We start from the raw sequence: 20,175 nt of genomic DNA on the forward strand, positions 1-20,175 counted from the left end.
CCCGTCTCCCCCTCCCTCCTATGTAGTAGGTACTTCTCTAGCACCCCACAGCGATGATGGATGCTGAGCCTTAAGCCAGGTGGGAAACCAGGCTGATCCAGCACCCGTCTCCCCCTCCCTCCTATGCAGTAGGTACTTCTCTAGCACCCCACAGCGATGATGGATGCTGAGCCTTAAGCCAGGTGGGAAACCAGGCTGATCCAGCACCTGTCTTTTCCTGTTAGGAGGATTGCCAGGCTTCTCAGATTTGGGGCAGCGTAATCAGTGAGTGACCATGGTTCCCAGCACCGACCCTCCACTGCATCTGGTCTTAGGCACTGCCGCCCTGCACTGTAGCATGGACCTAAATAAAGTGTGGAGCCTGAAGCAGAAATTTTGGGAAATCCTCGCCTTCCTTTAGACCACATTCCTTGCCTTTCTCAAGATTTCTGTGTGTTGCCCACCCTCTTTTTGTGTTGTCTTCCTTCCTTGCCCTTGTTTCATTCCTTTTGAAAGCGACCACTCCCCTGAAGTTCTAGGACCCCCTTCGTGGGCTCTCCCTGTTGTAGACAGCCTGTGCTTGCCCCTGGTAAACTAAGTTCCAAAAACCTTGCTCTAGGAGTAGCACTTGACATTTTTCATAGTTTCTTCTCATGCAATTCATTACTCAGAGTTGATAACTTCTGTCCCATCTGGAGTAACGAAGGGAAAGGGAAGGGAAAAATTATCTGGTGAATATCAGAGTTGGGAAGGCTTCAGATGTTTTCTTTGAATCCATCTGGCATGGATAATAATCCTGTGTGGTTTAGGATAAGTTACTTAAGTTCTCTGAGTCTCTGTAAGGTGGGATGGCACTGTCTACCTTAGCTAGGAGTAAGGCTCGAGTGACATGTTGTATATAAACTTTAACAACGTCTGGAATCTATAGATGATCAATAAATATTTCTTATTTCCACCCTCTTCCTGTGCTGACTCCACTTTGTAAGGGAGACAGGTAAAGGACAGAACAATTTGTAGGCTGGCATAAAAAATCCTATGAGACAGCAGTAAATAGGTAAAATATTTGGGAATGTGAAGCTATAGGTGCCAAATTCAAACTTCTGAAATAGGAAATTTCTTAAGTTTTTACTTAAGACCAGAGACTGTTTAGGGCCCATGTGTTGTGATTTGTGATCAATAAATGTAGCTAAAGATGCCCATGTTTAGACATCTAAAGGTTCAGTGTGGTTGGGTTGAACTGGAAAACAGACTTACTAAAATGCTTCCTCTCAACTTCTGCTTTGTCACGCTTTTCTTCTAGACCCAACATGAGTGAAGTTTCCTGCAAGAAACGGGATGACTATTTGGAATGGCCTGAGTATTTCATGGCTGTGGCCTTCTTATCAGCACAGAGAAGCAAAGATCCAAATTCCCAGGTAAATGAATTTCCCAGGAGAATGCTTAGATACTCCCAGGCAAACAGATTCCTGCACATGAGCAGAAAGGGGAGATTCAGTGGACACCTGCCAACTTGAAAGTGCAGGGTCGGTCTGCCTTTTGTGCTGCGTTTCTACAAGCTTACTTCTTCCTGTGAGACAGAAAATTGTCACATGCCGTTGTTAACTGCCCCTCGTGCCCCTTCTGGGACCCGGGGTGCACTTTCCTTGGCTTATGGGAGCTGCCACAAAAAAAAACAGGCAAGGAGATCGACAGCTCTCAGCACCTGTAGCAGCTGTGCATCTGTTTTGAGTTCTGCAGTCCCTCTGGTTTTATTCCCTGCTTCCCCAGCAGCAGACCAGCCAGTTGCAGGCACCAAGCCTCTGGGCATGTTTCCTTCTAGGTCGGCGCCTGCATTGTGAATTCAGAAAACAAGATCGTCGGGATCGGGTACAATGGGATGCCAAATGGGTGCAGTGATGACCTATTGCCTTGGAGGAGGACAGCAGAGAAGAAGCTGGACACCAAATACCCATACGGTAGGGCATGTTTTCTGTCCCATTCCACTTAATGACATAGCCTGGCGAGTGCCTCATTAAGAAAGTTGGTCAGAAGGCATCATCTCCCTTTCGTCATCAACAGCTGGAAAGAAAAATATCCTACTGAACTACCCCAGTTTCCTGGCCTTGTCTCTTAAGTCCCAAAGAGAGCCACGGAGAGAAGCATGGTAGTGGTCACACAGGCTGGCCCTGAGATCCGGGGCTCTGCTGCCTGTGCTGAGCCTGGCAGGCTTCACTGGCAGCCTGCTGGCTTGCACAACACCAGAGCATTGATAGTTGGCTTCTCTGCAGACGGTCACAGCCCCTTGCAGAGATAGCTGAGGGATGTGCATGGTGTCTCTGCAGGTTCTTTTTTTACTACTCGGAAGCAGGGTCGGCTAACCGGGGGCTGGCTCGGGCTTTGGTCTGATGAGAAGCAGGCTTCATTCAGCCCATGTGCCTGATGAGAACATCTGGCTCAAGCTGGTTGCTGGGAAGCGGGAATCAAACCGTGAACTAGACATCAGGAGATGGAGGATCCGGTTGCTTCCTCCAGTCAAAGGAGATGCTGCAATTTCACAGTAGGCTGTGATCAGACCAAAAGCCAGAAGTGAGGCTGGGCACGATGGCTCACCTTGTAATCCCAGCACTTTGGGAGGTTGAGACGGGCAGATCACCTGAGGTCAGGAGTTCGAGACCAGCCTGGCCAACATGGTGAAACCCCATCTCTACTAATGTTGACATTCTAACATAGCTACATCTACTAAAAATACAAAATTAGCTGGGCATGGTAGCAGGTGCCTGTAATCCCAGCTACTCGGGAGGCTGAGGTGGAGGTTGTAGTGAGCCAAGATTGCGCCACTGCACTCCAGCCTGGACGACAGAGCAAGACTCTATCTCAAAAAAAAAAAAAAAAAGAAAAGAAAAAAGGAAAAGAAAAAGAAAAAGCTAGAAGTGTGGAACTGTAAACCTTTTTTGGCTTGACTGTGTCTGGATTTTCACCTTGAAATTAGTGAAGGGTGCTTCTTAGAGTTTGTTGCCTGTCTGAGCCCCAGGGAAAACTCCTTCAGAGATTGCCTGGGAGGGTCCAGCCACAGCTTTACTCTTCCTTGTATTCCTTGGAGAATATGCAACTAATGCTGGAAAAGAGGCAAATCATGCTGCGTATGCAGGTTGCTGATTTTTTGTAGGGTTAGGTCCTGTATTTTATGCCTGAAAATGAACAGACTGGCACTGTTGGAAGTGAAAGTAGAGTAAGGCCATCCAAATGGGAAAGATTGTGCCTTCAGGCCAAGGCGTGATGTACGACCTTTCTTTGTCGACTGTCCTGGTAGGTTTTCCTCTGGGTTTTTCTCATGAAGAATTCCAAGTCTACATTTAGTCTAATTTATAAATTTTTGCTAATGTTCCTGAACCTCGATCATGTTAAATAAGCCCCATAAATTTCTTTCTAAATTGCCTAGGGACAACTCCTCCATGTTTGAAAGGAAAAGGAAAGAGGTACCTGGAGGGAGAGGAGGAATTGAGGACTGCAAAGCAATCTGGGTTTCCAGGGTGGGAAAAGTAGTTTAGGGATGAAGGGGACTGAATCGTCAGATCCTTGATTTAACCTCACCCCTCCCTCGTAGGAGTGGAAAGAGAGGATCGGAGTTGGGGGAGGGTAAGACTGTCTTCTCAGCCCAGCTTCAGAGCTGGTGGTAGTGGATGACTAATTAGAAAAATGCACTGACTCAGAGAAACTTTTTGTCATCCTGATTTTGATTCTATAAGCTTTTGATGGTAAGAAAGAAGGGAAGTGATTAGTTGTTTTTAAGTCCATGCAAAGATAATTTTTCACAGTGTGGTTCAATGTCCCATATAAAAATGGTGAAAGTGGAGGGTCGATATGTTAAAGATCTGCATTGAAATGTGTGATGGCCACAGTCAATATTTCACCGAGTCTAGACAGTGAAATATTGGCCCTTGTGCTGGACTTGGATATGGAGGAATTCTGGGGGGATGGCAGTCTATCATACTCAAGCTGGTGCAAAAGATACCCGTGGTTGGACAGTGCAGAGGGGTCCTGGGTGGGCACTGAGCGGGCCTCCCAGTGGGACATGTGCCTTCTTCAGTCACCGAGAGCCCCCAGCAGATCTGTAAGCTGTGACCTAGAAGCCAAGGGCTGTGCAGTCCATTTGCAGCACCTGCCCCACACCCCAGACTTCCCAGCACTCCTGACTTCCCGTGTAGCTGATTTTGTTGGTTACGAGACACTGCCTTTTGTCCAAATTGAGGAGAGTGCCTTTCAGAGCCCCTTTCTAGAGGGAATTTTTTTAAAAACCTACATAGGTTTTTGTCCAACTTCACTGATTGTTTTTTATTGAATAGCTGCTGAGCTTCTGTGCACTGGTTGTCTGTCTGCATTATTTTTATTATCCATATGATACCTCTAGGTTTTCAAAGCTCTTTGCCCTTACTTATCAATTATTCATTTATATGTAGCTATGTTAGAATGTCGACAATTTTCTTTCACGAGAATAAGCTTGTAATTTGATGTACCATAAAAGTTGTAGAAGGTATTAAATGGTTTTTAAAGGCATTTAGTATTACTACCGCCATAATACAGTAAAGATGGGCTTTAAGTCTAAATGACGATGACTGTGTATAAACTGTATACTTGTTGTCATCTCAAGGATTTTCAGGCCACAGAGAAGTAAATGTTTGGTTTGCCTGGGATGTCACAGAAATGTTTGCTGATAACTGACTCAAATGCAAACCCCCCCCTTTTTTTTTTTGCTTTTAAGATTTTCAAAATTAGTTTAAAAAGCAAGGGGATCCTGCCTTGAGTTGGATAGCTCACCCCGTTCTTTCCTCATCTGCATTAATGGCGGCTGAGCTGCTGTAGCAGGAAGGGTAACTTCATGGGTGATGTGTTACTGCCTGTAAAGGAGCTTTAGAGATTGTCTTGAGTTCTAGACAATGATTTTTAACTCTTTTGAATGTACAGGACCCTCTTTTAAATGCCAAAAAACTTCCAGGACCCCTGCACAATGCTAAATTCTTAGTATATTTTGAGTAAGAAACTCCACAATGACAAATACTACTTTGTATCATTAACATTTTATGTTAATCTGAACTTCATTAATTGGATAGCATTTATGTATGTTTGGGGAATTATGTATGTCCTGGACGTGGGATTTATCCAGCGTGGATATGCTTGGACCCCTTGTAATACCTCAGTAGTGTCTCAGAGTTCTGTGCCCACAGGATCTAAGCCTCCTCCTTTTTTTAAGTAACTTCTATAATGTCACACATGCAGGGTGACATCTCCTAATTCCAAGGTCAGTGCTCTTCCTGCTACCTCCCTGTGTGTCTCCTGTGGGGCACAGGAATTCAGCTGTACTGAAATGCCAATCATCGTCTCATTTTTTTTGCAGTTGATCAGACTGAGGCTCCCATAAAATAACTCCTCAGAGATCAGGAGCTCGGGGAGGGGTGGCCTGTGCCTGGCATCATGCAGAAAGCCGGCATGGCTCACCAGCGTGGCTCACCAGCATGGCTCACTGGAACATTTCTTCAAAAGGGAGTGCAGTGGACTAAATGTGTCTCCCCATAAATTCACATATTGAAACCCTAATTCCAATACGCTGATATTTGCAGGTGGGGTCTGGGAGACGTAATTAGGCCATGAGGGTGGAGCTCTCCTGAATGGGATTAGTGCCCTTCTAAAAAGGACCCCAGAGAGCTCAATTACTCTCTTTCCGTGTGCAAGGATAGGAGGAGAAGATGACTGTCTGCAGCCCTGAAAGAGGACCTTGCCGGAAGCTAACCATGCTGGTGTCCTGACTTTCAGCCTCCAGAACCGTGAGAAATAAATGTCCATTGTTTCTCAGCCACGCAGTCTATGGGACTTTATTATAGCAGCCCAAGGGACTGTGACAGGGAATTGAGAATTGTGTAAATTTGAGTTTACCAAATAACGTACAACTCAATACTGCTTTATTAATTGCATAAGTCGGAAGTCGTTAGTCCTGATTGACGCCTTGTGGGGAGGAGGGAAGCACACAGTACTTGTAATAGGAAGATGGAGCTTTTCCTGGGCTGTGTCTCTAGAGAGGTATTTTTAAAGGGTGTTTTTGTTCTTCCAGCCTTGGGATCAAAACTTCATAAAACTATTTTATTATAATGTAGTATTAATGTGGAAAATGAAAATTCCTTCTGCTAAAGAAGCTTTTTATTCCATCCTTCTCCTGAAAAATCCAAAAGATAATATGATGTCAGTAACATTAAGTGGCAGGAAGAAGGCAATGTTATTATACTAAGAATCTTTTCAGATGAATGACAATTAAAACACCAGGAAGCAGCAGATTTATCTAATTTACCAGATTAAAAAACTTGGGATGATTTTTATTTTCTTGAGGGGATGGGTGTTGCTAAACCCGTGATGAAGTATTCATTTGACATTTTTCGTTCCTTTTTCTTTGTGGAATTCATTACAGTGAAGCACATTTAATCAAAATACCAATTTTATCAAATGGAGGTAAAATACTCTTGGTGATTCGGATATCACTCTTTCCTTGGGTTTTCATAACCAATTTTGATGACATAGTTTACAAATTAGAGAGCTGGAGAATTCACTTGTTCCCGTTGTTAAACTTAAGGGAATTTTTAGTAATGCTTGCCACACGTATCCAGCTGCCCAGCGCTTGCGGCCTTGCTGATTTCTGCTGGTGAAGGAGTCTGGGTTTTGGTGAGTGCCTCTGTGCTTGGCCTCCTACCCCGCCCAATGGACCAGGGAGCCAGGATTGCTTGGCCTGCTGCATCTCACTGCACCAGGGAGGGAACCATAGGGTCTCCACGTCCCCAGGAGTGGGGGGTGGCCTCAGTCTGAGCGCGTAGGGCAGAAATGGAGATGTGGCTGTCACCCGAGTCAGTCCCTACGTCTACAGGGATACCCTAAAAAGGATGTAATGCTGGGAAGGCAAATGCTGAAAAACCTGGAATTAATTAAGGCGGAAGAGTTCAGCAGAGCATCTTAAACACCTTTGCCAGTGTGGGGCAGTGCTTCTTTAAATTCTCTATTTAAATTTCATCTTTATTTTTCAGACTTAGCATATTGTTAAGCATGCATAGATGTCACTTTTGTGATTACTTAGCCATTTACTTTACCCCCTTGAACACTGACATTTTCCTGACTGCCATGCATGTGATATATTTCTTTGGCATCCAAAAGGTTAGTGTTGAGAAACTAATTTATCAAGAAGTTAGGAGGCTGATCCTTCTTAAGCTGTGACTTCCTCACAACTTGTAAGAGCTTCTTAGTAATTAAGATCAAATTTGCTCTTTCAGTCCTGAAATTGAATGCCCCTCTGGTTTTGTCAGTCAGCCCATGAATTTGATAACTCGCCATTTCTTTTCCTGCAGAATTTAATTTCACTTATAGCTTCCTGCCGCTCCTCCCCTGCCTGGCCATCTAGTAGTTGTGGCCCAACAGCAGGTCTAATTAGGGACTTTTATACAAAACAACTGTTATAATCGATGGAAAACCTTTGAACAATTGCATAGGAAAGAAATTAAGTAGATTATTTTTAGGAATCAAGGGCAGACTCAGGTGTGACCGTGTGGGGTTTGGATGAACAGAGGAGCGCGCCGGTGTGTATATGAGACTTCTCCCACCCCTAAAATCAACCAGCTCCATGTAAGCGTGTTTTACTTTAAGACATAATTGTTTATAAACAGTTTTCAGAAAGGAATAATGATATTTTAATATAATTTATTTTGATATTTATGTATTTTTATAGTTACAGAATTGATTATTTTTAAAGTGCTAGAGTTTACTATTTCATTGTGAATACCTACAAAAGACATATAGTAACAAAATAACTCCTCCTTCTGAAGAGCACATGTTAGGAAAAGCTGAAGTGTTTGGGGATTGGACCTACCCATGAAAATGCACATCTGTGTCTCCTTTCTATAAAAAGTGATTTTTGAGTCCGTTCACCTCATAGAAGTTTGAAATAAAACTTAATGTAAGGTAGTGGTTCCAGGGTTCCCAGAAGTAGGCTGAAGTTTATCTTTGTACTATAATCGCTCAAGATAAAAGGTTTGTTGAAAAATTAGTAGCCTTGATAAAATGTCGGGCACATGCAAACTAATTTAGAAAACAGCTGTATTAAGTATTTGAGCACATGAATGATCTGAATGCAAATGGATATTCCTTCTTTATTGCTGCTGCTTTTTTTTTTGAGACAGAGTCTCGCCCTGTCACCCAGGCCGGAGTGCAGTGGCACGATCTTGGCTCACTGCAGCCTCCGCCTCCAGGTTTCAAGCGATTCTTCTGCTTCAGCCTCTGAGTACCTGTGATTACAGGTACATGCCACCACACATGGCTAATTTTTGTGTTTTTAGTAGAGACGGGGTTTCACCATGTTGGCCAACCTGACCTCAGGTGATCTACCCGCCTCGGCCTCCCAAAGTGCTGGGATTACAGGCTTGAGTCACTGCACCTGGCCACTTCTTTATTTCTTTAAGTTTGCGCAGTCTTTGCTTAGAAACACAGGGATCGCTGTTCAGTGTGGTTCCCTGAGAATGATTACTGTCATAGTCTTGATTCTGGTGATCTGTTCTCTATCAGTTGTGCTGATTTTGACTGATCTTCTCTGAAATTGGCCTAAATGACTAAAGCTTTATTGTATTTTGAGTTATTTTCATCCAGAATCTCCCTTCAGAAGCTTTGTTAATATTAGCTGTATTAAAGTAGAATACGAATATATTGTTTGCTCCCAGAAATACACAATAAAACCTAGTTCTTAGAGATTTTTGCAAATGTTTGTATTGCTTTTTACTTTTACTTTCTGAAGACTTTTTAAAATCTGGATAGGGCTGTGCATGTCTGTAATACACACATAAGTTAAGTAAAGCCCCATAGTGCTTAAAACAGCAATGGGCATATTCACACAAAAGAATCCTGGAGCCACCCTAAGGAGCCAGAGTGTTCCGAGTTTGCTATGTTTGTGCCCCGTGACTGTGGGGTTGTTAGAGGCGTCACCTGACATTTATTTCTCAATATTTCTATGAAGTAAATTATCACTGAAGACCCTTCCAGTTCTCTTACTCCAAGGAAAAATATAAGTATGATAGTTTTGATGGCATTAGATTAGTATGTTTTTCTCAGCTTACAGAGTTTTGAAAGCGTTCTCGGTCAAAGCAGAGCTGTAAAAAGCTGTTGGAGGCAATGCCACAGGGAGAATGTGCATGTGTACTTACGGATAAATTAATAGAAACAGGCTCCTTTCCCTCCCCCCTCTAACGATTAAAGTCTGGTGCAGTTCTAAGATGAATATAAACCATATGGAGATAGGATGCATGAATAGGAGGGGACAGTCAGACTGTAGGTTACTCCACAGACATGCAGATTGAAAGACATTGGATGAGAAGAGTTTGGATAACAGCAATAAAGAAAAAGATCCTAGCCAAGTATGGAGTGCACACCTGTAATCCCAGCACGTTGGGAAGCTGAGGCAGGTGGGTCGTTTGAGCTCAAGACTTCAAGACAAGCCTGGGTAACAGGGCGAAACCCCATCTCTACAGAAAATACAAAAATTAGCCAGGTGTTGTGGCATGCAGCTATAGCCCCAGTTACTCCAGGGGAGCTGAGGTGAGAGGATCGCTTGAGCCCGGGAGGCCAAGGCAGCAGTGAGCCAAGATTGCACCACTGAACTCCAGCCCAGGCGACAGAGTGAGAGACCCTGTCTCAAAAAAATTAAGAAAAAGATCCCATGTCTAAATGAAAAAAAGTGTATGATTACATAGGACACACTTAAAACTCTTTGGAGACAAGAGTTTAAGACCAAATAGAAAGAAAGGACTTTAGAAAATCTTTAGAGAACGAGTCAGCATGACAATATTTATTCAAACGAGATACTTGAGTGGCATTGGGAAATCCCTGTGATAAATGCAGGATACTGGTGAAAGCAAGACAGTTGCAATGCAAGGGAATGGACGCTCCCCTCTGCTGACACTGTCTGAAGGGTTGGTGCCAACCAATTAGTGGAGGTGTAAATTTTCTCTGTGCTTCTTTCAAATGATAGATGCCATAGTAAATTTAAAATATTGAATATGATAACTGAGCATGAATTTTTTAATTCTGCAATTAAAAGACTTTGTTCAAAATGCCATTAATTTTGAGTTTAGGTGAATAAAGGGAAGCAGAATTCTTCTGTCGTTTTTCCTTCTACATGTGAGTTACCACTTTTGAGGAATTAAAATAAGTACTAACAAGTCACCTATTCTCTTACCAGTTCCAGTTGTCTGCCAGTGGTGGGGTTGTTCTCTGGAGTCATCTTCCTTTCTTTTTAAAATTGTAACTCTGTTTTATAAAGCATTGGAGTTTTTCCGACACCGTCACATGTAGTCATTCGTTCACTGAGCAGACACTTCTAGGGCATTTATTATGTGTTTTACATGCCAGGCACTCTGCAGAGGTCAACAGAATGCCACGGGAGGGACTCTGTTTTTGAAGAGTTTGCAGACTAATTGTGGAGGAGGTAGACATTAATGAAAAAAACAGATATGATTGAATATTCCTTTCTGAGGTAGTCACTTTTTTTCTTTTTTAATGAGACAGGGACCAGACACTGAACCTGCCAGCCCTTGATCTTGGACTTCCCAGCCTCCAGAGCTGTGAGAAAAACATTTCTGATGTTTAGAAACTACAAATTTATGATATTTGTTAGAGCAGCGCAAAGAAACTAGGACAGGTTTTGTGTATGAACTGGATTGTTCTGGGGCAAGAGTGGAAACAGGGACTCGCCAGCCGGGAGGTGACGCAGTGGACGATGCGAAGGCCTTGGAGGGGGTGGGTGCTGGGGCGGGAGAGGCTTGACTGGAGATAGGGTATATTTTAGGGGCAGCATCAGGAAGATGGCATGATAAAGGGTGGGAGAGGTAGACTGACTCCCCCCAAACAGTTCTGGCTGCTGCAGCTAGACAGGCATACTGAGGAGGAGAAGCAAGATTTTGGAATGATCAAGGAAGATTTAGACACCTGAAGGCTGAGGTGCCCATGAGAGCTCCCTGCAAAGGGTCAGGTGGTCAGGTGGGTGTATGAGGTGGGGATTAGTCCAGACTGGCTATATCAGGTATATCTGTGTCAGTGTCAGGTATGTCAGTGTCAGCGACCTGGGTGGCTGATCAAGGGAGCATGTGCAGAGGAAGGAGGAGTAGCTGTGGCTGAGCCCTGAGGGCTCCAGCACTTAAGGTGGTTGGAGAAAGAAGGGCCCATGAGAAGGAGCACACAGAGCAGTGTTTTAAGAAGGAAGGCCTCACTTTGGGAGGCTGAGGCAGGCGGATCATGAGGTCAAGAGATCGAGACCATCCCGGCCAACATGGTGAACCCCGTCTCTACTAAAATACAAAAATTAGCTGGGTGTGGTGGCGCGCGCCTATAGTCCCAGCTAGTCAGGAGGCTGAGGCAGGAGAATTGCTTGAACCCAGGAGGCGGAGGTTGCCGTGAGCTGAGATCGCACCATTGCACTCCAGCCTGGCAACAGAGTGAGACTTTGTCAAAAAAAAAAAAAAGAAGGAGGGCCTGTCAGCTGTGTCAGAGGCTGCCAAGTGGCCTAAGATTAAAACCTGCCCATGGGGTTCAGCAATGTGGAGGTCAGAGGTGATACTGCCAAGTACAGTTTCAGCCAAGTACCGTTTCAGAGGAGCAATAGGGTTGGAAGCCATGTTGGAGCCACTTGAAGGAGAACAGAGGGTGAGATGATGGGGACACCTTTATTTAGACTGGGCTTTGGGATGTGTGGCCGAGAAGAGAGCAGAGCAGTGGGGTGGCAGCTGGAATGGAGATGAGGCCGCGGAAAAGGATTGCATTGTTTGTAGAATGGGAAAATCTGGTTTTGGCTTTGGATTTTGCTTTTCTGCAGCAGACGTTTGTTTGCTGATGGGAATAGTCCAAGACAGAGAGTGAGATAGAGATATCTGGAACAGAGGCAAGGTGTTCAAGGCTGTGAGGATCGGTCTCTCAGACACCCTGGTTGGTAATAAGAGGAAGGACTGAGGGGGGCGGTGGGAGGACAGCAGACACAGGGTCCTGGAGGGAAAGGCAGGGTGTGATCAGTTGCAGCATTCTGGTGAGGGAGGAAGGAAGCGAGACCACCGGTTGAGAGAGCTGGGAGTTGGAGCTTGGACGCTGGGAGGAGAGAAGAGGTGATTGTGTGGGGTGGGAGAGGAATGTCTTAGGAATACAGGGCAGTGTTAGGAGCTCACATCTTATTTGAGAATCCCGAGTTGGCTGTTGTTCCCCATTTTCTACCTGCCGACACAGGGTCAGTGCGCTGCCTGAGGCAGGCCAGGGAGAGCTGGAACTAATTAGAACACATCCCGACTCCTCTTCCAGTGCCCAGTGCTCAGGCCCAGTTTCCCTCTAAACACTATTAACACACAAAGGAGGCTTCTAAGCTCCATAATGCGTATTTGCATCACAGTACTATCAACGCTGATTAGTGCTCTGTTTCTCTTGGTGCTATCGTCACGCATTTTAGGCATCACGTGTGCTTTTCACATGAACAGTGGGAAGGGAGTTGACGTGGCCTAGCGTGGATGCAGAACAGCTATTTCCACATCCTCCTCCTCCTGACCTGACTGTGTGCCCTTAGCACATAGGGAGGCAGCGTAATTAGAGTTCTGGGGGTTTATTACCAGTAATGGCCGTACCGCAGTCAGAAAGCTCTTTAGCCCCGAGCACTACCATTGGGGCTAAGTGGCTCCCCTGGGCGCCGTGGGTTGTCACCTGCAGCTTTAGCAAGAGGCAGCGAGGAGGCGGGCAGGGATGGGGAGCAGAGTGGGAGAGAGGGAAAGAGAAGTGGGTATTCTCGCAGGCAGGCTGGGTTGGGCAGGCCAGGGCAGCCTGGTCTCAGGTGGGCACAGGTGGGAGAGCGTGGGAAGCACTCACATGTAGCACGTAGCTCGTCCGTGCTGTGCTCTTGACAGATGTTAGTCTTCGTAAGCGTTCCTGGGGAGGGATTTTTCTTTCTATTCCTCGGGTCCGAGGCTGAGGCTGAAGAAGATGCTTGACTGCTAGGTTGCGGGCAGTGCGTGAGGACATGGTGGGGAGGAAGCAGAGGAGACAGGCAGAACCAGGGGTCTCCAAGACCCCCGAGTGCATTGTCGCAGGAGCGGAGACGGAAGTTCTCGCCTCCGCCTTCAGGACCCTGGGCCGTGGGCAGGGAGGTGGATGCCGTGGGTGTGGAGGCCTCCCTCAGAGCCTGCAGCATGGGGCTGCCTTTTAAGCGAGTGACCCACCACTTTCTCCCCCGACCTTGGTAGAATTCCTTTTCACTGTCATTTTCTTCCAGCAGAGACCTCCTCTCTGGACACAGGTGGAAACAGAACAGAGCCCACACATTTTCCAGCATGCGGCAGGTTTCTTCACATCACCCCTGCTTCTCCTCTTTATTTTCACACACAGACTTACACTGTCATGCCTCTCAGGTGGAATCATGCGTCCCTCCGTGGCGGGAGGTCTCAGTTACTTTATCTTCTGAGTAGAAAGGCCACACTGGGCTGGGGCTGGGCTGGGGGCAGGAGTGTCTCGATTCCAAGGACAGGTAGGCTGTGGGGTGCAGCGGGATCGGGGAGGCAGAAGCGCTGTCACTTGTTGTCTCTGGTCAGGAAGATCCCGTTCCTGCCAGCCAGTCTCTTTCTCTGGAAACAGGTCCGGTTCCGAGTACTGGTGACAAAGGCCCAGTGTGCAGAGTTCTTTGGCGTTCATACAGCATTTTCCTGCGGTGTCCTTCACTTGCTGTTCGTGTGACCCTGTGAGATGGGAAGGGGTGGCTATTGTTATTCCTGTTTGTAGCTGAGAGAGGCTGGAACTTGAACAAGGTATGATCTTTGTGTAGGCACATCCTAGGATTTAAATCCCTTTGTTCTGAAAAGACATTTGTAATCCTGACACATTTTTCTACAGAAACATGATACTTGAAGATTCAGTTCCCCTTGCACCTGTGAACAGTGCCTGGCACCCCCGTTTCCCGGATTTTCTCAGCACTCCTTCAGCAGTCCTGCTGTGTTGCTTTAGCTTGCTCTTGGGCCGCTGCTGATTTCCATGCTGGGGCATCTGCAGCCCAGCTGGTGTGAGCTCTGCAGGGACCAGACCCACCTCCATCCTGCAGCCTACACCCAGCCCTGGTAGCTCTCCACCCGGCAGGGGTCAGTGTGCAGACAGAACTTACCAGAACATACCTGGGAAACTGCGAGAGTTTTAAACTGTTTTCTCTTCTTGCTCCAGCCCTGTTACTAAGGGCTGCTTCCCTAGGTGGGGGACAGGGCTCTGTCTGAGCAGGCTTAGAGGCACATAGGCTTTGGAGCAGTCCAGCAGGCTGGAAGGAGGAAGACAGGGCCTGAGCCAGGAGAGGGGTGAGGAACAGAGAGGCTTCCCTTGTGTAACTATCTTAGAGAAGTGATATCTGCTGATTTCTATATGGTGCTCCCTTCCCCAGTTCCACCTTTATTTCAGGTCATTTGAAAACCCTGATAATGAGCCAGATTGCTACTTTACTAATAGGAACTTCATGCAGGAGAGATAAGATAGAGGGGTGACATTATTTGGGCCCAAACTCTAGAAATCTTTGCTTTAGATTTTGTGGAAGCCATAACTGGGAACACTTGATAGGCTTTTGGGAGAGTGTATTTGGTGGGGGTGGGTGGGGGGCTTAATTGTGGCGGCTATTCTGTTGTTAAATTATTGACATGAAGGATAGGTACTCCGGAGGCTGGCAGTGACATATGAGGCCCTGTCAGGATATCTTTCAATAATTAAGAAACAAGTAGTTGAAATTCCATTTTAATACCAGAGGCTGTGAAGCAGTTCCACAGATGGATCAGTTAGAGGAGCCAGTGTGTACCCCATCCCTCCGCGGAAGTTTCCGTCAGGCATCTGTGGGTAGCGGGGGCCGGGGCAGGGGTGCCTGTGCTCCCAGAGACAACGTGTCCAGGTTTAGCAACTCTGATAACTGTAGGTCCCCAGAAGTAAAAACACTTAGGCCCTAACTTCAGGAAGTAATGACAAAAAGCTTTGTCATCAGAATGGAAGTAGAAGATCCTCTAAGTTACTACTGAGTTATTTTTTTTTAATGCACAGGTCAACCTTGAACTTGGGTATGCCATTTCATGTCACTTGTTAATTGCAGGGTGGGAACCCAGTAGAAATAATAGAGGGTGATGCTTCCCACCTTTTCATTCCAGAAGGCCGTGAGCAGACGCTTCTTGGCTCGAGTCCTGACCCTTGTCTTGTCAGTGAGCAGAACTGTCCGTGCTCTGAACGGCTCAGCTTGGGGTGGTGGCAAAAGGCGTTGCAGGCCTGTTCTCAGTGGCAGCAGGCGCTCCGTGCCTGGCCTTCTGACCCTGACCCTAGCAGGAGCCGCCGCACCAGGCTGCCACCTGTTCAGGTCAGCCTTGGCAGAACACCCCTCAGGTCTAAGGACATCGTTTTCTTTAAGGAAAATCCTGTGTCACTAAAAATGAGTTCTGAACGAGATCAGAATCTTCATTTTCCTGACTCCAAATTTTCTCCGGCCCGGGTAGTTCCTGTCACGTCTCCATAGCAGATGAAGATCAGTTGAGGGTAGAATAACACTATCACTGCTAAATTATTTGGGCAGCAATTAGAATTTGTTTAGCATTATTTAGGGTTTTTAAACAAACCTATCTAAGTAACCTTATAATACTACTGTCTAAAATAGATATTGTATTAGTCTTGTATCAGATGAGGTGAAAGTCAAATCTATAAAACGCTGAACTCTTAAATCTAACCAAGGATGGAATATATCCTGTTAATTTGTCAAACTTCCAGAGAACCGCCTACATGAGACAGTAAGGATTAATCAAGCCCTAGTAAGAGAGAATTTGAAAAATACAGTTTTCTAATTATACAGTCTCTTCTCCATGGTCCAAGGTTAATGCAGTTCTGAATTCTGACAGTTAGTAATAGAAAAGAAAAAAAAAAAACAAAAAACTAAAGCATATGAATTCTCTTATAATTACCTGAAACAGAGAGTCTCTTCTGGCAATCAAAGACCTTCTAAGCATTAATCTGATATTTTCAACATTTGATTCTTTTCCTTTTAAACAAGGTTGGGAATAACTGGAGAGTTGTATGTCACTCTTTGTGCTTATCAAATATATATGTAGTGTTTGCAGATTTAATTTACTTATTGCTTAGGTGTAAATGTGTAATTCTAGGTTGAACATTTTATCTTTTTTTCTTTTTTCTTTTTTTTTTTTTTTTTACAGTTTAGACTAACTTATGAATACTTCCTAGATACTGTATCTTTGAAATACTTGGTTCTTATTCCTACTACTAATATAAAAACTCACAATTACTTCTTGGTTAGTTTTTGCTCTCGGATATATTTGTAGCTCTTGCTGCAGTTCATCCAGGCAACACAACAAAATTGTTCACTCTAGGGAAAGGTGAATTTATTCCTTCGTTTATTGCTGTCAAATATCTGTGATATGTTTATTGTACAGGTTGAGCATGCCAAATCCAAAAATCCAAAATCTGAAACTTTTTTTTTTTCTGAGACAGGGTCTTGCTCTGTTGCCCGGGCTGGAGTGCAGTGGCACAAACACAGCTCACTGCAGCCTTGACCTCCTGGGTTCAAGTGGTCCTCCTGCCTCAGCCTCCCAAGTAGCTGGGACGACAGGTGCATGCCACCATACCTGGCTAAGTTTTTTTATTTTTAGTAGAGATGAGCTGTCACTATGTTGCCTAAGCTGTTCTTGAACTCTTGAGCTCAAACGATCTCCCCGACTTGGCCTCCCAAAGTGCTGGGATTACAGGCATGAGCTACTGCACCTGGCCCAAAATCTGAAATCTTTTGCACACTAGCATGATACCCGAAGGAAATGCTCGTGGAACACTCTAGATTTTAAATGTTTGGATTAGGGGTGCTTACCTGATAAGTGTGATGCAAATATTTTAATAGAGGGTGAACAATTCTGAAACAATTCTGCTCCTAAGCATTTTGGATAAGAGGTAATTAACCCATAGAGGAAAGGTACATGGAAGCCCCAGACCACCCAAAAGAAAAGGCCTGGGGAGAAGATGGACAATTATGGCTAGACTTCAGATTTCAGGGTTTTACAGGTGGATCTGGTGTCTGAGACTCTATGAACAGATGGATTCTTAGTCAGTGACTGGCCGGGCGTGATGGCTCACACCTGTAATCCCAGCACTTTTGGAGGCCGAGGCGGGTGGATCGCCTGAGGTCAGGAGTTCCAGACCAGCCTGGCCAACATAGCAAAACCCCGTCTCTACAAGAATTAGCTGGGCATGGTGGCAGGTGCCTGTAATCCCAATTACTTAGGAGGCTGAGGCAGGAGAATCATCGCTTGAAACTGGTAGGCGGAGGTTGCAGTGAGCTGAGATCGCGTCATTGCACTCCAACCTGGGCAAGAAGAGCAAAACTCAAAATTCAAAAATAAAAAGTCAGTGACTATGGGAGAAAAATCAAAAACCAGTATTTTACCTTGGGAAGTGCCCACAAAGGCAGGAAAAATAAAAGGACCTACAGAAAAGTAAAGTTGAACACAAGTGTGTGGTAGTCCTGAGAGGTTTTAGAGTAGAGAGGAGTCCAGAGAGAGCAGATGAATCCAAACGTTCCAGCCCAGAAGAGACCTTGGGTTTTCATGACGAGACCCTCCAGTGGCCTGTGGAGCTGGCTCCCATGAGGTCATCAGACCCAGCTGCGCACATTGCTTCCCAGGTCAGCTGGGCGCACTGCTTCCCAGGTCAACTGTGTGCATTGCTTCCCAGGTCAACTGGGCGAACTGCTTCCCAGGTCAGCTGGGCACATTGCTTCCCGAGTCCACGTCATGCTGGGAGTGGGAGATTGGCTGTGTGGAAAAATGTCTACACCACGGAAATTGGCAGATACGTGGTGACCCAGCAAACACAGTTGACACCTGAAACATAATTTTTAGGAATAGTATTTAACCTTGTGTGTGGGATCCATTCTGATCTCTATCCTTCCCTTCTTATCTGTTTCATTAAAACAGAAGAAAAAGCTGATGTCACTCACTGAACTGATTTCATGACCTGCAGTTTGAAAAACATTGTTTTAGAGAAAACCGGAGATTATGTATGCTTTACAGAGTCAGAAGACAATTATTATTATTATTATTATTATTTGAGACAGAGTCTCACTCTGTCACCCAGGCTGGAGTGCAGTGGCGCGATCTGGGCTCACTGCAACCTCTGCCCCTCCAGGTTTAAGCAGTTCTCTGCCTCAGCCTCTGGAGTAGCTGGGATTACAGGCGCACGCCACCACACCCAGCTAATTTTTTTTGTATTTTTAGTAGAGATGGGGTTTCACCATCTTGGCCAGGCTGGTCTTGAACTCCTGACCTCATGATCCACCCGCCTCGGCCTCCCAAAGTGCTGGGATTACAGGCGTGAGCCACCGCACCTGGCCAGAAGACGATTATTTTAAAAATAAATTGTAGTAACAGTTGTAGATAGGATGATTTCATCTTGAAAGGAGGAAAAGAAGAGTCCTGAAAGGCTGACAAGATGACCTCTAGACTAAGGACTAAGTTTGCATGCTTTCAGGAGAAGAAAAACGAGCAAAGAGAAGGGGGAGCCGTCAGAGATGGAGGGAGGGAGGGGCTGGGAGCACGGCCTTGTGTTTGCCTGGGGAGAGGAGGCCGTGTTTTGATAGTGAAAGCTGGTTTTAGAGAAAGTCACCTGTTCTGGAGGATTGAGGAATGAAACTGGAAACCTTAGGAGAAAAGCACAAACATTGGTTGTACTTGGTATTTTTTAAATTGCTTTTATTTAGTTAGCTGGAAATGCACTTTCCCAGATCCACCGTCACTCCCGCAAATTACAAGAGTGCTCAGCCACCCTGTCGAAGGTCATCCACCTTCCAAGCAGCAAATTGGACCTTGATCCCTCGTGCTGCCCCTTGCTGCAGGGCTCTTTGTCCACACTCGCTGGCAGAGGTGGAGAGTGCAGAGGGGAGGATGCTTGGCCTGTGGTGGTCTGGCCAGCCAGGGCAGGCGCGAGCTCGTCACAGGCCAGGCAGGCATCCAGTGCTCTTTGTGGCCTGAAGTGGATTTGGCAGGTGCCTGTTATTTGATCAGTGTTGATGGCCAGTCGACACCAGTAAATGAGTTCCCAAACTTGACTCTGACCCACCTGCTTTAAACAAACTGGAGGAAGTCATCAAGTTCGTTTCCCCAGTTTCCTCTCTGAGGACAGTCTGGGGGCCGAGGCCTGGCTGAGTCCAGTCTCCTCAGGTGGAACAGGCCCAAAAGGAAGTGCAGGGCAGCCTAGGGGACAACAAGGGTCAGAGTTTCAGGGCTCTGGAGATCCTGGAGCTGAGAGACGAGTGTCAGCCACAAAGTGAAGCTGGATTGCAGGACCACAGCAGGCAGCAGCTGGGAGCTGCGAAGTTGGCGGGGCTGGGTTGCGGCCTCAGGTGCTCCTCTGGACTGCTGCAGGTGCAGACGGAGCAAGCCTGTGATATCAGACAGGGCTGAGGGGGTCTGGGGAAGGGGGCAAGAACCAGCAAGAGAGACCAGGGTGGGGTTGATCTTACACCCTCCACTGAATGCTTGAGTTTCCTGTTTGTCAGTGTCCAGTCTTATGTATGTGGGATTTTGGATTGTTCCTTTTAGAGGCTCATGTGTGCCCGACACACTATTGTTCATATTGCCCAGTAGCTTTATATATATATAAACATATATATATGGGTGTTAAATATTTATCGAATTAATAAAGGAGGAAATGCAGATTCCAGTTATTGATGGTGACATTAAAAGTCCTCTTAAATTCAAATATCAGAAATATGCTCTCCCATCTAATAAATAATTTTTGATGGTGCTGGTATTAATATTCAGATATAATATATATGTTTTTTATATTTTTTTAATTTAATATTCAGATATATGTTGTATACGTATTTTTAACAAGAAGCTTTACATTCTTCATCTTGTGATTTTTTTTGGTTAAAAGAAAGGAAGTCTGTTCATAATCTTGTGCATTATTTCTGTAAATCGCCCTCTATACACAGGGATGTCAGATGCTGCCGAAGAGAATCTGTTTCATATGGTAATTTTCACTAATGAATCCAGACCTATACTGTTAAATTTTGCCCCAACCTGCCTGAGATGAAGTAGAGGAAGCTCGTTGCAGTTGGTCTGACAGTTCTTAGAGGATGTTCTCATAGTGTTTCATAACAGATGCAGAGGC

At 45.5% G+C, this 20,175-nt stretch overlaps 1 protein-coding gene across 2 annotated transcripts in view; it reads left to right on the forward strand.

Annotated features, from left to right (window-relative positions):
- The window catches only part of DCTD (dCMP deaminase), a 42,090-nt gene that overhangs the window by 1,075 nt on the left and 20,840 nt on the right, over positions 1–20,175 (forward strand). For both annotated transcript variants that reach the window (XM_011959573.1, XM_011959574.1), the window contains exons 2-3: positions 1,280–1,394; positions 1,799–1,934. In XM_011959573.1, the coding sequence (XP_011814963.1) occupies positions 1,287–1,394; positions 1,799–1,934 (244 nt within the window). In that variant the 5' untranslated portion in view covers positions 1,280–1,286. The remainder of the gene's footprint in view (positions 1–1,279; positions 1,395–1,798; positions 1,935–20,175) is intronic.

This window comes from Colobus angolensis, unplaced genomic scaffold (assembly GCF_000951035.1).
Source record: "Colobus angolensis palliatus isolate OR3802 unplaced genomic scaffold, Cang.pa_1.0 Scaffold5, whole genome shotgun sequence".
In the NCBI taxonomy this organism is placed as follows: domain Eukaryota; kingdom Metazoa; phylum Chordata; class Mammalia; order Primates; family Cercopithecidae; genus Colobus; species Colobus angolensis.